General features: G+C 37.2%; 2 protein-coding genes across 2 annotated transcripts; both read left to right on the top strand.

Annotated features, from left to right (window-relative positions):
* Positions 1 to 8,990: 8,990 nt before the first annotated feature.
* LOC103942061 (probable LRR receptor-like serine/threonine-protein kinase At4g37250) lies at positions 8,991 to 12,221 on the top strand. The gene is made up of 2 exons (XM_009352257.3): positions 8,991 to 10,980; positions 11,368 to 12,221. The coding sequence occupies exons 1-2, from the start codon at positions 9,306 to 9,308 to the stop codon at positions 12,036 to 12,038; spliced, it is 2,346 nt and encodes a 781-aa protein (XP_009350532.2). The 5' UTR covers positions 8,991 to 9,305; the 3' UTR covers positions 12,039 to 12,221.
* A 753-nt stretch (positions 12,222 to 12,974) lies between these two features.
* Positions 12,975 to 15,223, top strand: LOC103961597 (microtubule-associated protein RP/EB family member 1C-like). The gene is made up of 6 exons (XM_009374167.3): positions 12,975 to 13,152; positions 13,250 to 13,405; positions 13,538 to 13,644; positions 14,197 to 14,428; positions 14,505 to 14,618; positions 14,734 to 15,223. Exons 1-6 carry the CDS (start codon positions 13,045 to 13,047, stop codon positions 15,010 to 15,012), a joined length of 996 nt encoding a protein of 331 aa, XP_009372442.2. The 5' UTR covers positions 12,975 to 13,044; the 3' UTR covers positions 15,013 to 15,223.
* Positions 15,224 to 15,520: the final 297 nt, after the last annotated feature.

The following is a 15,520-nucleotide window of genomic DNA, read 5'->3' as shown; positions in this document are numbered from 1 at the left end:
AACGCTAGTTGCGACTTCTTTGAACCATGCTGAGATCCTTACACTGCATGAAGCATCGTGTGAGTGCTTTTGGTTGAGAGCAGTCATGGAACATATTCAAAGCACTAGTGGTCTTACTACTGTTGTTAACTTTCCTACGATGATCTTTAAAGACAATGCAACATGTGTTGAGCAATTAAAGAATGGATACATCAAGGGAAACAACACCAAGCACATAGCACTGAAGTTCTTTTATTCTCACCAGCAACAACAACATTGGAAATTGAAGTCAAGCAAATCCGTTCCCAGGACAACTTGGCCAATCTCTTTACCAAGTCATTGCCTAAGTCTACTTTTCAGAAGCTCGTCCAAGGAATCAGTATGCGTAAATTATCTGAGTTGAATTGCTTGTAGTTCTCTTATTTGGAAGTTGTGTCTAACTCACGGGGAGTATCCTGAAGCATACTCACTTGATCTTTATGTACTTTTTTCTCTACAATTAGGAGTATTTTTCCCACTGGGTTTTTGCTATCTAACGAGGTTTTGATAAGGCACCCATCCTAGGATGATCATACTTCGTTGAATTCACTACTTTTGTCTTGTTTGAAGTTTATTTTAGACATTGTGTATACTTCTCACTTTTCTCCTTAGTCTATGGGTTTTCACCTGGTTTAGATTTTACCATAACGAGGTTTTGTGAGTTTTACTACCAATGCATACTTTATTTGTATTAGAGACTCGCATTCGCCCGTTGTGCCGCCGACTTCATCAACTGTTCTACTTTTTCTACTGAAGATCTGATGCGATGTTTTGTTTGAATATTTCCACACTCAAGGGGGAGTGTTGCAGTTATATTTAGAATAGGAATGTGATTGTGTAAATCCTAGTGTATCTAGGGATCTCTTGGAATATTCCCCTTAGTAGTTATTATCCTATTAGAGTTGTAATCCTATTAGGGTAAGGATTTAACCTATCATACTACTATAAATAAGGCACAATGGTGTGATAAAACACACACCTCACAATTAAATTTCTCTCTTCTCTCTCTCTTGTCGCCGGCCTCTCTCCCTCTCTAGTCTTAAATACAGTTCAGCCAAATAGGCTTACAACATTAAACTATTTTTTAGGGCCCAAGATGTTTTTTTGCTTATTTTTTCATTTGTTAAGCGAGTTGCCCACATATTAAAATGAACTTTAATATCATCTTTAAAATATGAAATAATCTAATATATCTATAACCTGTCATTCAATATTACAGTCCAGTAGTATTTCTCTTCACCGGTAAGTGAGAGGTCTTAGGTTCGAATCTCGTGGATGACAAATTCGAAACCAAATTAGGTTGCCCATTGTGTGGCTTAGTTGAACTCCCCTCCTCTTAGTGTAAAATATATCGTTGTACTATATATATATAACCTACAACCAAGACTCATCATTCATCATTATTTCACACACATTTAATTAGTTAAGCCATGCATCAAGAATAAAAGATAAAGTTAGGGTTACAAATAAAATCGAATAGAAGCTAAAGACTTTAAGTTGCAAATTAAATGAAATATATTAAAGATAAATGTTAGGAATTAGTATTATGTAAATTTACATATAATTATTAAATATAATACATATGTGTGTGTGTATATATATGTATATGTATTTCGTACGGTAATATTGTTCATATTGGTTTTGGATATTAATACAATACCAAATATCTTTGGTTTTGGTATAATTACAGTGTCATTACCGTTTGAAACAGAAAAAATGACACAAAATTGGTATGATGCAGTAAAAAATGGCAAAAAATTCCACCCCTGCATGGATGTGTTCAAATGTATCCATAACCCTCTAAATTGTTCAGGTCTTCTTTCCAGTGGTTGTCGTACTCGACTATCAAGAACTCAACAACTTCCAACATTTCGTTGTCTACAAAATAGAAAGTCTACAAACTCGGGCTTTTCCTTGTCTTACTCCTACCCACCGACTACACGTACACAGTTAAAAACACACTCACACTTTTACTTCTTTCGGGTAAGATTATAAAATAAAAAGGGACTTTTATATAAGAACGTCACAATTGCGGGCAGGAAGAGAAAGGAGAAACATGGTCCCGTTCATTGGGGTAAGAAAAGTAGACAGCTGTTGCGTTCGCTTTAAGTAATAAGATCAGATATATATTGAGTCCAAGGTCTAAGTCATGGTTTTTTTTACCTTATAGTTAAGGTGGATATTACTCAATTTGTGGGAAGATTAATGTTCCTCACCGACTTCAAAATGGCAAGAACTTTTTCTTCTAATCGGCCGCAAATTGACATAACACGATATATGTATATAACAAGAGCATACTTGATAATTTAAACTCACTTATAACGAAACTCAAAACTGATTTAAAGCGAGACTACATAATACAAACAACTTAATCTGAGTTAGAGGATTCATGACAAGACAAACAACAAACGTAATCCTAATTAAGAACACCTTGCTACCATGAGGTGCCACCAAATCTAAGCATGAACGTACCATAACCATACAACTTTACCTAGAATAGGCAGACCTACCCAAAATCACCTAAACTTGAGACATCATGTCAAATGTGAAGAGAAGAACATCAACACATCACGAACCAAAAACCAGTTGATGCCTTGCCGACCCACAAGAAAATGAAAGTAAAAACTCTAGAAAAATAAGTTAAAGCATCTGAATTTGACCCCAACACATGAAATACATGGGGCAAACCACAAGAGAGAATAGAGATATGGTAGAAGGTAAGGGAGGGATTGCCACCGACTCCATAGTCAAAGGCAGGGACCAGTGGCTGAAGAATGATTTTTAGAGTTTTCTCTCGCTTAGTTATTCACTAATTTTGTAATTACTTGAAATATATTTGAGATACATTTAGAAAGGTTTTGAGAAAGATGACACGCATTCGTATACAAATCAGTGCAGATGATGTAACACGAATATCTTTGGTAGTCAGTCTATTTCCTTCAACCATCTGGTGGGAGTGAGAGGTTTGGGATATGTTTGGTGTTTCTTCCATCAATCATCCGAATTTACGCCGTAAGCTATCCTTCTTCTAACACAACAATAAAATTTCACTATCAGTATCGAAATTAAGCATCCATGGCTGAATTAAAGCACCCAACTCATAATTGGTGAATTCGTAGTTTCAATTCCTACTGAATGCACGCCAATGAGACCCTCCAATAAGTCTATTGGAGTTGACTCTGTTTCAATGGAATCTCATCATCCATTCTAGCTGAAACTTTACTTTGTAGGATTGCACTTCAACAAAAACCTTTAGAGAAAGAGATGAACTTGCATACCAATATCTTTAAGCCTTCCCTTCCACTTGATCAAGTGAAACTTAAGGTAAGTGATTAATACGTAATCGATCGAACACTATTTGAAAATGAAAATGGCTTTTCTGCTCAGAAATGATTGAGGCTGAAGCACACCCTAGGACCAATGTGAAATACGATATGAAACAACTCGTACGCTACAATGGGTGTTGTCCTTTACCAATCAAAACAACAAGGAATAGCAGCTTTGTATCGAGAACCAAATTTTGAGTTCAGTATGAATAAAAGATCGTCCTATTTTATACAACAGCTCTGTAGTGATGAACAATCATGTGATAAATGATAGAGTTGTTAGCACAATTGTGCCATTAAATATAATGCATCACGGAGTCTATGGTCTTCCTTAGTGTTTTACCTTATAGGTGAAATTAATTCCTTTGTGGCATGAGTATGTTTCCCCAACATGAAAGATGACAAGAACTATGTAAAACCAAGTCACATGCTTCTAAAAAGACCTTGCGTTGTGGAGGTTTCCATCTCAAACCCACCTCTTCGTATACAATACTATTGTGCAAAGTTGGAAGTTTGAGACTAGACTCTAATTAAGGATCTAATCCACTTGATGAAGGCTAGCTAATACCAACAGAACTGAATTGATACCATATAAATCACTCTTTATTGACTTGAGCACCAAAGAGCCTTTTATGGAGGCTCCTAATTATGATTATCTTTCTTTGTCTTGCAGGGTTAATTTTGTGACATTATGATTGCTCATTGCTCTGAGCAACCTTTAATGTTGATAAATAAGTAAATTTTAAGTATAAATATAGAAATCTGTAAACGAGTCCATCATATTTAGCTCGTAATGAACATCAAAATAAAAACAAATTGTTTTAAATAACTTGATGACTAGACAAGAGTGAATACTGATGAGATTATGAGATTTCGTTTGAGAAGAATATTTATATTTGTCTAGATGAATGAAACATTTCATTTTAATTATTTAGTGAATATGACAATTACTTGACACATATTTGTCTTCAAAAGGGCTTGAGAAGGAGAAATACATATTCTGTTCTGGAGTGATCACAATTGTTGTTAAGTATTAGCATTGTAAGAATAATTGTCTCATTACTTGGTTGCATGTAAATTTGTCTCTCAAAAGACACTTAATTTTACGAAGTTTTAATATCTATGGTCTTTATTCGTGTATTATTATGAGCATGGGTGGATTCAGATTGGACTTTTGAAAAGTGACTTGTTTGGTATCTTTCCAAACATGCACGACCACCTTCAACAGTTTCTCTACTCTAATATAAGTTATTTGCTTTTTAACGTAAAGAAAAGAACGGGACTTGACAGCTAAAAAATCAGCAGTAGTCTCTCTTGATGATCAATCATAGCTGGATATGTGCCTAAATTGTTAATTTTTTAATTCAACTTGAACACATGTTCAGTTGTGATTGGTCATTAGCAGAGGTTGCTACTGATTTTTTGCAAGGATTGCTGCTGATTTTTTCAATTTCCTAAAGAAAAAGATCAATGCTTTAGAGCTTTTCGACCCATTTTATTCTTTGTATGTAAGGAGATGGATCTTAAAGTTTAAGGAGCAAAAAGGAGCTATTATATATATATATATATATATATATATTATATAATAAAATCCCTAATCTGAAAGCAGGCATTTTACACTTTAAATCTGGGATTAATTAATTTATTAATTAATATGATACGGATCACCTACTCTAATTTGTTGATTAATTTTTTTTTTCATAAAAAGCCAAAGTGGTCAGTAAATGAAGCTGTCCTCATAGTTAACAATTTTAAGGCTGATTTGGTATTACTAAAATTATTTTAAAAGTAGCTTTTAGAAAAAAGTTGGGATTAAATTTGTGTTTGGTAAATAAAAAAAATGATTTTTATCTAAATCATGGGTCCAAAACAACATTATCCCAAACTAGCCCTTAGATGGGGATAAAACAGATTAAAAAAAAAAAAAAAAACAATGCTTGGCTCCTCCATGACGTGGAGGAACTTCTCTTTAAAACACGCTATTGCCAATTTGCAAAATTTCGTGCTAATAATCGGAATTGTTCATGTTATAAACCAATTTGTAATGAGCATCTCAACAAAAAATCAATTACAACTAAGGTCGTTTAATCAATCAACTATAGCAAACAACTAAATAGTTCATAATAATTTTATCGAATTTGACCATTTGTTTGTATACAGTTGGAAGACTAAATGTTGAGAGACCACATCTAGAAAATGAGGGATATTCCATGTGCTTATAAGTAATTGAGATATTCCCCATATTGCCAATTGGTTTTATGGTGGAACCTCAATTTCTTCATGAAATCAGAGCAAGTTGTCTCGCGTGGAAAACTCACCAGCCACACGTCTAATGTCTCCATGCACCCAATTTCTGTTGTCCACATATATGTTAGGCTTGAAACTTCACCACACGTGAGGGGGCGTGATGAGAGTACGAATCCCACATCGGAAATATGAGGGACTTTGCATGTGCTTATAAGTACTTGGGCTACTTCTCATATTGCAAATTAGTTTTATGATGGAACCTCAACTTTCTTCAACTTCTATTTAAACACTAAACGATCTTATGTTTTATTGTCTTTTAGTAGAAATGATCTTTACATCTTATTTATAATATAAAACTATGAATTGTCTGATCATAACTATGAAGTTTCGTTAATGAATCACAAAGTATTTTGAGAAGGAATTTTACCTCATAATTTGAGGAGCCAAGTTAATCCAGAAAAGATTAAATGGTGATGGCTGAGATTAATCAATGCATCTGCATGGTAGAGATTAAGTAAAGATTAATTAGCTTTTGGATTTATACTTGATTGAAGTAACTTATTTAGTGCGGTGGAGGACCAAAACGCAGACCCAAACATAGCTTGGTGCCATTACAATTATAAATTCCATGCCAAATTTACAGCTTTGTTTTGGTATTTCAGAAAGGTTGTTCCAAAAACAGACGTGGTGGTCCTGCTAAGCGTCTTGATCATTAAAATGTGGACAACTTGGGTCCCAAAAGCTGAATTATATAGAATGAATTTATTATTACTGCAACATTTTGATTCAGTAATACAGTGTTATGAGTAAATTTATGTCCCTATGACATTGTATGTTAAACCAGAATACCACGTGATGAAAAAACCATTCTAATACAATTTGTTCTCGTAAAGAAGTCTCGACGCTTGAGCAACATCAGAAAAGTTTTTATATACAATCGAAAATAAAATTTCATCATGAGAGATGTAGTTAGAAGGCGAGATATTCTCCAAGTTAAACAACAAAATCTCTCCCCTACAATACCCTATATATTGTAACTATGTTAATAAATAAATGTGGATGGTTTATTACCCTTGATAATGCTGAATTATGAGAAACCTATGCACCTTTGTACCCTCCATACATATCTAGGAGATCCTCATTTGATATACTTAGCTACCGGTCAAAATTGTAACCAAAACTTCTCAATCCAATAATTATGCTTGTGATGGGATGACACTTGATCACTATACACTGAAAATTGAAAAAAGAATCACACAATTATTGGTGTATAGCCGACGTTTTTATGTTGAGTTTTCGTACAAGTTGATAAGAAACATTGTTCGTGGTGAATTTAGTACCTATATTTTAGAGCCCGACTCAATATTTTGACTTTTTGTATAAGTATGAGAATTGTTACCCACACTGAATTTCGTACATTTTATTTTAGAATTCAACTTAATACGTCAAGTTTTTATATTTTATATTGCAAAATTCGGCTCAATGCTTTGAGTTTTCTTATTAATAAGTATGGATGAGAATCGTTACTCAAAGTGAATTTGTACCTTATTTATATGAATTGAGCTCATCGTGTGATTTTTCATTAGCATGTATGAGATTCTTCCTCATCATAAATTATATGCATTATATTTCACACATTAATTATGTATGTTACATTTTAGAGTTCGGCTCTTAACCGCTCAATGCAAGATAGAATGTAGAGTGAGATGGTGCAAAAGTTTATGTGCCGCATTTATAGGAGAAATTTTTCATTGTACTCGTAATACAAGTAGTACACCACATGTTATTATATAAAACTATCTCCAAATGAGATGTCAAAAATACCACATAAACTGAGATGTCAAAGCTGACGTGGAAAAAAAAGCTAAGAGCATCTCCAATGGAGATGCCAAAAGATGAATGTCAAATGTTAATTTGATGGCTGATGTGGTAATGTCAAATTTTCTTTTTTTTCGACCGGTACATTTTTTTGTTATAAATGATATTTGTAGAATCCATTTTAAAGAAAAAAAATCAATTAAAATAAGTTTTCAAGATCTATAATTGATGCATTAATGAGATCCATACAATAAAATAGTTAAAAATTATTTGATATCACATTTTCTCATATGTCAAATTTGACATATAAAGACTCATATGTAGGATTGACATATCGGTTGAAGCTTTCTCCTACCTTCAAATTTGATTACATAGTATTCCACTTAGGATTTGATATCTCATTTGGAGATGGTTTATGTTGACATGACAAATAGATATCAAATTTGAAGCAGCCTTCAAATATGGATTTTGTTATTTCCAAAAGCATTCCACTTGCTTTACCTTAAATGCTAGCATACTTAAGTATTATTTTATTATTTTTAAACAGCTTAAATGTCAAAATAGTCCATGTGATATAGTCTTATGGCCAATTTAGTCCTCATGTTTTCGATTTAGCTAATTTAGTCCTCGTGTTTGTCTATGTTAGTCAATTAAGGACATTTCATTCATATTCTTTTAAAAAATTCATAAGAAAAGTTATATGAGATATAATTACCCTTTCTCTTTACAGAAAAATGAAAATCAATGAGAAATAACACATATAAGTGATAAACTTTTCAATCTGAAAAACGATTAAGGTTGTGACATAGAAAAGAGAGGAGTAATGTTAGGGAGGAGGTCGGGAAGTTGGGGGGGGGGAGAATAAATTTTTTTTTTTAAATTTTAAATTTTATTTCATTTTTAATATTTTAAATCAAATAAATAAGTTTATACTAATTTATAATTTTTTTTTACAGAAATTAGATGGAAATGTCCCTAATTGACTAACAGAGATAAACACATAGACTAAATTGACCTAATGACTAAAACACATGGACCATTTTAACATTTAAGCCTTTTTAAACCAACAACCCAACTTTTATTATTTTTGTTTTAAAAAAAACATAAATGAAAAATAAAATTTTGGCATATCGAATAGAAGGAAAATATTAACAATATGTCAAATTGCCAGGTCAACCATCAAATTAAAATTTGATGTTTTGAATTTGACATCTCATTTAGAGATGATCTAAGTGGTGAGAAACTTTACTTTTTATTTTATTAATTTTTTTAACACAAAAAATCTTACTATTTATATAAAAACACATAATATACTATCTTATATTCTAGTCACATGTCATTTGGGAGATTTAGGTCACTGAGCCTATTTCACTCCAACGTTAAACTGGCAGCAGCAATCCTATATAAGAATCCCAAAAAACCCTAAATAAAATAAGAGCAAATGGTTTTGTAAAGTCAATCTAACAGGAGAAAAGCTTTTGTAACTCCCCAAACTCCACCTACGTGTCACGTACCAAAAGATGCCATTCACTTCGCCTCCATTATTTTTTTTTTCTCCTGGATTTCTATTTCTTTTGTTTCTTCAATGTTGAGCATGGCAGGGAGATGAGGCAAGAATCCAAACGGTGAAAGCATTTAATCAGCAGCTGCAACAGCTGAACAGCTGAAGCAGATTATCAGCTGTTGCAAAAAACACAGAGCATATTGGTACCAATCTTGTGAACTGTTCATCCCAACACCCACTTTTTCCCCATAATATTTAACAACTCCTCCCTCTCACATGGCCTCACTTTTCCCATAAATTATTAAATCTCGCTCCTCTCTCTTTCTCTCTCTATACTCTATCTATCTGTGTTTTCTAGAGAGAGAAATGTGGGATTCCAGTGCAGAAACATCATGAGCTCCCAAAGCCTCCATTTTTTACCATGCTTTCTTCTTCTTCTTCTCTCGGTCCAATCTTCTGCTCTCGACAGAGATGGACTTATCTTACTTTCTTTCAAGTTCTCTATCCTCCGAGACCCTCAGTCCGTTCTTGCAACCTGGAATTCGTACGACGAGACGCCGTGTTCATGGAGAGGCGTCGTTTGCGCGGCGCCGCCAACACTATCGTCGGAAAACTACCCAAGAGTCGTAGGTTTGAATCTTCCCAACTCTCAGCTTCTGGGTTCCATCCCTGCCAACCTTGGCATGATCGAACACCTTCAAAGTCTCGATCTTTCCAACAATTCCCTCAACGGGTCGCTCCCACAGTCGCTCTTCAACGCCACGAAGCTTCGGGTTCTTGATTTGTCGTACAATTTAATCTCCGGCGAGTTGCCTGACGCGGTGTCGCAGCTCACCAACCTCCAGAGTCTCAACCTCTCCGACAATGCCTTGGCGGGAAAATTGCCCATCAATCTGTCCTCACTGCCCTCTCTAACGATCATTTCTTTGAAGAATAATCATTTCTCCGGCGGCCTTCCCAGCGGGTTCGAATCCGTTCAGGTTTTGGATCTGTCTTCGAATCTGATCAACGGCTCCCTGCCGTCTGATTTCGGCGGCAACAGTCTGAGTTACTTAAACGTCTCCCACAACGGAATTTCCGGGAAAATCCCACCGCAATTTTCTGAGAGAATTCCAGGTGACGCCAAAACCGACCTATCTGTCAACAATCTCACCGGTGAACTCCCGGAATCTCAGGTGTTCTTGAACCAAGAAACTGGGTCTTTTACCGGCAATCCTGATCTGTGTGGCCCACCGACCAAGAACCCATGTCCGATTCCTTTTTCTCCTTCCTCTCCTTCCTCTTCACCCAATGCTTCGTCTCCGAATTCTCCTCCGGCAATTGCTGCAATTCCCAGGAACCCAGAAGCCGTTTCGCCGATGTCTGCAAATGAGCATTCACAGCAGAGCCAGACCGGGCTCAGACCGGCCGCCATTGTCGGAATTGTAGCCGGCGACATAGCCGGAATCGGAATCCTAGTGCTGATTTTCCTGTACATTTACAGATTGAAGAAGAAGAAGAGAACCAAGGCCGAGATCACAGCAACGCTGAAGAAAGAAGCTAATACGAATTCAACGCCGGTAGTCAACGACTGGTCGTCTTCCTCGTCAGAATCGAAAGGGTTCACCAGATGGTCGTGCTTGAGAAAGCGAGGCGAAGACGAAGACAGCTCCGACACGACAGCCTCCGACTCCGAAGAACATCAGACGGAGCAGAATCCCCAAAAGAGTCACGAAATCAAACGGCAGCAAGAGCAGGAGAAGAGCAAAGGCGGGACCTTGGTCACCGTCGATGGCGAAAAGGAGCTAGAACTGGAGACACTGCTCAAAGCCTCGGCGTACATTCTGGGCGCCACCGGTTCGAGCATAATGTACAAGGCAGTGCTCGAAGACGGAAGCTTGTTGGCAGTTCGGAGGATCGGGGAGCAGAGTGTGGACCGGTTCAAGGATTTCGAGAACCAAATCAAGCTCGTGGCCAAATTGGTTCACCCGAACCTGGTTCGAATTCGTGGATTCTATTGGGGGGTTGATGAGAAGCTCATCATCTATGATTTCGTCCCAAATGGCAGCCTCGCAAACGCTCGTTACAGTGAGTTCTCTCTGTCCCTCTCTGTTTTTCCTCTGGTATTTGTGTATGCGCATGTTAGTGCAATTGTATCGGGTTTTGCTAACATGCTCTGAAAACCGACTGTGACGGTGTGGTGGTCACACTAAAATACTTCTCGTCGACGGTGAAGTAGGTCAAATTGAACATTTGTTAACGCTTCAGGTCAACCGTTACGTACCCCACAAGTCTTGCGATAGCGATGGTCACACACAATAATTCAACTTACATGATAATACAGCCACTTGTTTGCTTCTATGGTCACACTATTGTTTTGTTTCTGTCACCTGTCTCTAAATTTTGTCTAATAAGTGACAATGTGAGTGAGATTTTTTTCCAAATTTGGTACTAATTGTGTCCTAAAAATTTCAGGGAAGGTGGGCTCATCGCCTTGTCATCTACCGTGGGAAGCGAGGCTCAAGATAGCGAAAGGGGTTGCCCGTGGGCTCGCGTACCTCCACGAGAAGAAGCACGTCCATGGGAACCTCAAGCCTACCAACATTCTCCTAGACGCAGACATGGAGCCCCGGATTGGTGATTTTGGACTCGAGAGACTTTTGTCCGGCGACACAAGTTACAAAATGGGTAGCTCGACAAGAAATTTTGGAAGCAAGAGATCAATGACTTCGCGGGATGGCTTTCAGGACTTTGGACTAGGACCTAGTCCAGGTCCAAGTCCGAGCCCTAGCTCCATGGGCACATCGCCTTATCATTGCCCTGAGTCACTTCGGAGCCTAAAGCCCAACCCAAAGTGGGATGTGTACTCATTTGGGGTGATATTGCTTGAGCTGCTAACCGGGAAAGTTGTGGTTGTGGATGAGGCAGGGCTTGGAGTGGATGATAGCTGCAAGGCCTTAAGGATGGCAGATATGGCAATTAGAGGTGAATTGGAGGGCAAAGAGGAGGCCTTGTTGTCCTTGTTCAAGTTAGGGTACAATTGTGCGTCGCCTGTCCCACAAAAGAGACCAACAATGAAAGAAGCCCTACAAGTCCTGGGGAAATTCCCATCTTCTCCTTCATCATCATATTATTGTGCCCCTTAAGTTGTAGAGAGAGATGTATGTATGATTGACCAATAATTTTTTGTTTTATTTTATTTTATTTTTCAGTATGAATCCATCTGTTTTTGAGATTATTGGATTGGTGCTTGTAGTAAGTTTAAGTGTTGATTAGCTAATAATTAATCTTCATTAGTCAATAAGATGCACCTTGAAATTGTTGGCCAATTGACTAAATATTTTAATAATTTATATGCCAATGTGTCAATGATGCAGATGCATGTCATTTTATGACAAAGATTTGAGCTATCAGTTTATGATGGTGACTTTAATGATAGATACTTTTGTATCATCGATCAGCTTATAAATTCAATCAATTTAATTGTTATTAGTACTACAAAAATGTAAGAGATCTTAAAAAATTCTAACATCGTTGTGTGCAACCTACTGCACCTCGTCTTTACAGTCTGATAGACAAATTTTATTTTATTCCTTACATTCCCATTCGTCGTCGTGAGTATCCACCTCGTATTCAAGTATCCATATCATCCCCCAATATATACATGCATCTCGTGTATCAAACTCATATTAGTATCTATTATCTATGTGGACCCAAATTAGAGTATTTGTACCTCAAAAGTTAATACAAGGCACTCCGTTTTTTACTTTTTGCAAATGGGGGTGCCTTGTATTTAAACGTATGAGTGCAAAAGGTCAAAAGATGGTACGAAAATCAATTCTCTTATTGCAAATGTCTCAACTAAGTCATTCCACCAATGTGCTTCTGACATCGTTTGATAAAAAATAAAAAAATCACAAATGCACTTGCAAGAAGCAGCCTGAATATTGGGCTTCCACAAAGCGGGTTAGAAGCCCAGATATCCAAATCTCCAGACAAATGGTTCGGTCCGAAAGCCACTTGAATTTATATTGAAAAGATCCCGCTCCCCGAAACTCCTCCAGTTTTAAATTCCTCTCTCTCTCTCTCTCTCTCTCTCTCTCTCTCTCTCTCTCTCTCTACAGGGACGCAGAGACCTTACCACAATCTCCAATGGCGACGAATATTGGTATGATGGACGGCGCTTACTTCGTAGGCAGGACCGAGATCTTGGCCTGGATCAACTCAACTCTCCATCTCCATCTCAGCAAAGTTGAAGAGGTACTTTCTCCAAACCCTAAACCCCAACCTTTTCCACTTCGAATTTACTCTCTTACGATTCGATTTCGCCCATCGATTTCTAATCTGCATTTTTCAGGCGTGTTCCGGTGCCGTTCACTGCCAACTCATGGATGCCGTTCATAACGGTATCGTGCCGATGCACAAGGTCAATTTTGATGCCAAGAGCGAGTACGAGATGATTCAGAACTACAAGGTCCTTCAGGACGTTTTCAACAAACTCAAAATCACCAAGGTTCAATTTTCTTTGCTTTCTTCCTTGTAATTTATTAAATATAATTGGAGTAGATTTGATCTTCATTTTTTCTTGAATTTATGCTATGTGTTTACCATTTTTGTTTTCTTTGTGTGTGTTGGGCGTTTTTAGCACATTGAAGTGAGCAAGCTTGTGAAGGGAAGGCCGCTCGATAATCTGGAGTTCATGCAATGGATGAAGCGGTACTGCGATTCTGTCAATGGAGGCAGTATGAACAAGTAAGCTCTAGCCATAATTGTGTACGTTGTATAAGAATTCCCTTCCATTCAATAACTGTTTATGCTAATGATATCGCTATTATGATGTTATCTGGGTGTTACATTTTGTTGCAAGTTGAACTATCAAGTGTTTGTAATTCTGTTGAGGCATGCTGTATATGTTTGAATCAAATGGACTTCATCCATATTTGAATGTAGAACTCGAATTCTTGCGAAACTTCATTTTGATTCAATTTCCTGCTGTTGTTGAAAATCAAAATCAAAATTCGAATCCTATACTTAGTATCTATGCTCTCTCCCAAGTGTTTGCTTTCGGTTTGGTTAGTACCTTGGACTTGCCTTCTCTTGTTTAGCACCTTGGACCTTTATTTTCTCCGCTATGCTCTGCATATTATGACGATATATTCGTACTCAAGTCTGCACTCGTCAATGACAAGTTAAGTTCCTTTGGGGCCTGCATATTTGAAAGAAAGAACAAAGTTGTTTGTTCGTTAGCAGTAACTAAGGGAAAATTTTGCATATAAATGATATGCCTTTTATTGTCACTGTTAGTTACAACGCTCCGGAGAGGAGAGAAGCTTGCAAGGGAGGGAAAGAAGGAAACAAGAGAGGTGCCCAATTGCAATCATCAGCTAAGGGTGCAGCAGCTCCCCAAAGATCTCAGTCCTCCCACACTGCTCGAAGAAATGATGTAGCACCTTCTGTGAACTCCGCTAGTCAATCAGGGAAGACCTCGAGGCCTTCTTCTAGTGGAGGCCCTACAACCCCTGCGTATGATGAACAGGTGGTGCTTTTAGTCTGAGTATGAGTGAGAATTCAATCAATGAATGTTAGATGGTCTAATACTAATTTGAATGCAGATCACGGAGTTGAAGCTATCGGTGGATAGCCTTGAGAAGGAGAGGGACTTCTACTTTGCGAAGCTCAGGGATATTGAGATACTCTGCCAGAGTCCTGAGATTGAAAACCTAACTGTACTGTACTTTCACTCTTCTGTTTTGATTTTTTTTGGATGTCTCATCAGAATTACCGGAAACTTTTCTATGACTGATAGGCAGTGGAAATTAATGGTTTTTATTCCTTACGCAGGTTGTTGCTGCTATACAGAAGATTCTATATGCTACCGATGATAATGCATCGGTGGTGGCAGAAGCTCAAGCCATGCTGTCTGCCCCCCAAAAGGAAGTGGAGCCCTTGAGTCCAATTGCTGAAGCTTCAGATGAGAAGGCGAGTTCAGAGACGCAAAAGAGGAAAACTTATCTGAATCTGGACGTCGATGCTGCTGCCATGACGACATTATCTCCGAAACAAAGGATCTCCGACGCTTCTGATGTCCATTGTAGCGGGTCACCCCTTATGACTTACTGATCTCCTTCTCAGTTCCATCTTATAAAAAAAAAGTCATCCATTGAACTTGTTAGTCTTACCTATATATATTTTTTGTTCCGTTTGATATATTTGTCGAAATGTAGTTCAACAAGTAATTGGTGTAAGGGACATGGGATGTAATGCCTTGTTTGATATATTTGTGTTGTAAGGTAGAAGAAGGTACATCCATATGAATGAAATATTTTAGCGCCTCTTTGGTATCCTATTTGAAATTTTTTTATCATTTCTCAAAACATTTCTTAAGAACATTTTTTTAAAACAATTTTCTTAAAGACTCAAAAACTTGATTGGTTTGCGATTTAAATTTTTTAAATCTTATGACTTAAACTAGACAAAGAGATCTAAAAAGAGAGGGAGAAAGAGGAGAGAGGAGAAAAGAAAGTAAGAGATGATTGAAGGAAAGAGAAAGAAGAGAGAGGATCGGACGAAACAAAGAGGAAAATGAGTGAGAGAAAAAATCGAGAGAATGAAAAGAGCAAATTGGAGG

Source organism: the organism of the source record quoted next, unplaced genomic scaffold, assembly GCF_019419815.1.
Source record: "Pyrus x bretschneideri cultivar Hongxiangsu unplaced genomic scaffold, Pyrus_bretschneideri_v1 Contig59, whole genome shotgun sequence".
Classification (NCBI taxonomy): domain Eukaryota; kingdom Viridiplantae; phylum Streptophyta; class Magnoliopsida; order Rosales; family Rosaceae; genus Pyrus; species Pyrus x bretschneideri.
The sequence above is the reverse complement of the archived record's forward strand: the minus strand, read 5'-3'. Positions and strand labels throughout refer to the sequence as shown.

Excerpts from the sequence above, each read along its gene's own strand:
- LOC103942061 (XM_009352257.3), top strand. The coding sequence starts at position 9,306 with ATGAGCTCCCAAAGCCTCCATTTTTTACCATGCTTTCTTCTTCTTCTT. Across the intron at positions 10,981-11,367 it reads CCTCGCAAACGCTCGTTACA|GGAAGGTGGGCTCATCGCCT; the intron begins GTGAGTTCTCTC and ends TAAAAATTTCAG.
- LOC103961597 (XM_009374167.3), top strand. The coding sequence starts at position 13,045 with ATGGCGACGAATATTGGTATGATGGACGGCGCTTACTTCGTAGGCAGG. Across the intron at positions 13,153-13,249 it reads ATCTCAGCAAAGTTGAAGAG|GCGTGTTCCGGTGCCGTTCA; the intron begins GTACTTTCTCCA and ends TGCATTTTTCAG. Across the intron at positions 13,406-13,537 it reads ACAAACTCAAAATCACCAAG|CACATTGAAGTGAGCAAGCT; the intron begins GTTCAATTTTCT and ends GGGCGTTTTTAG.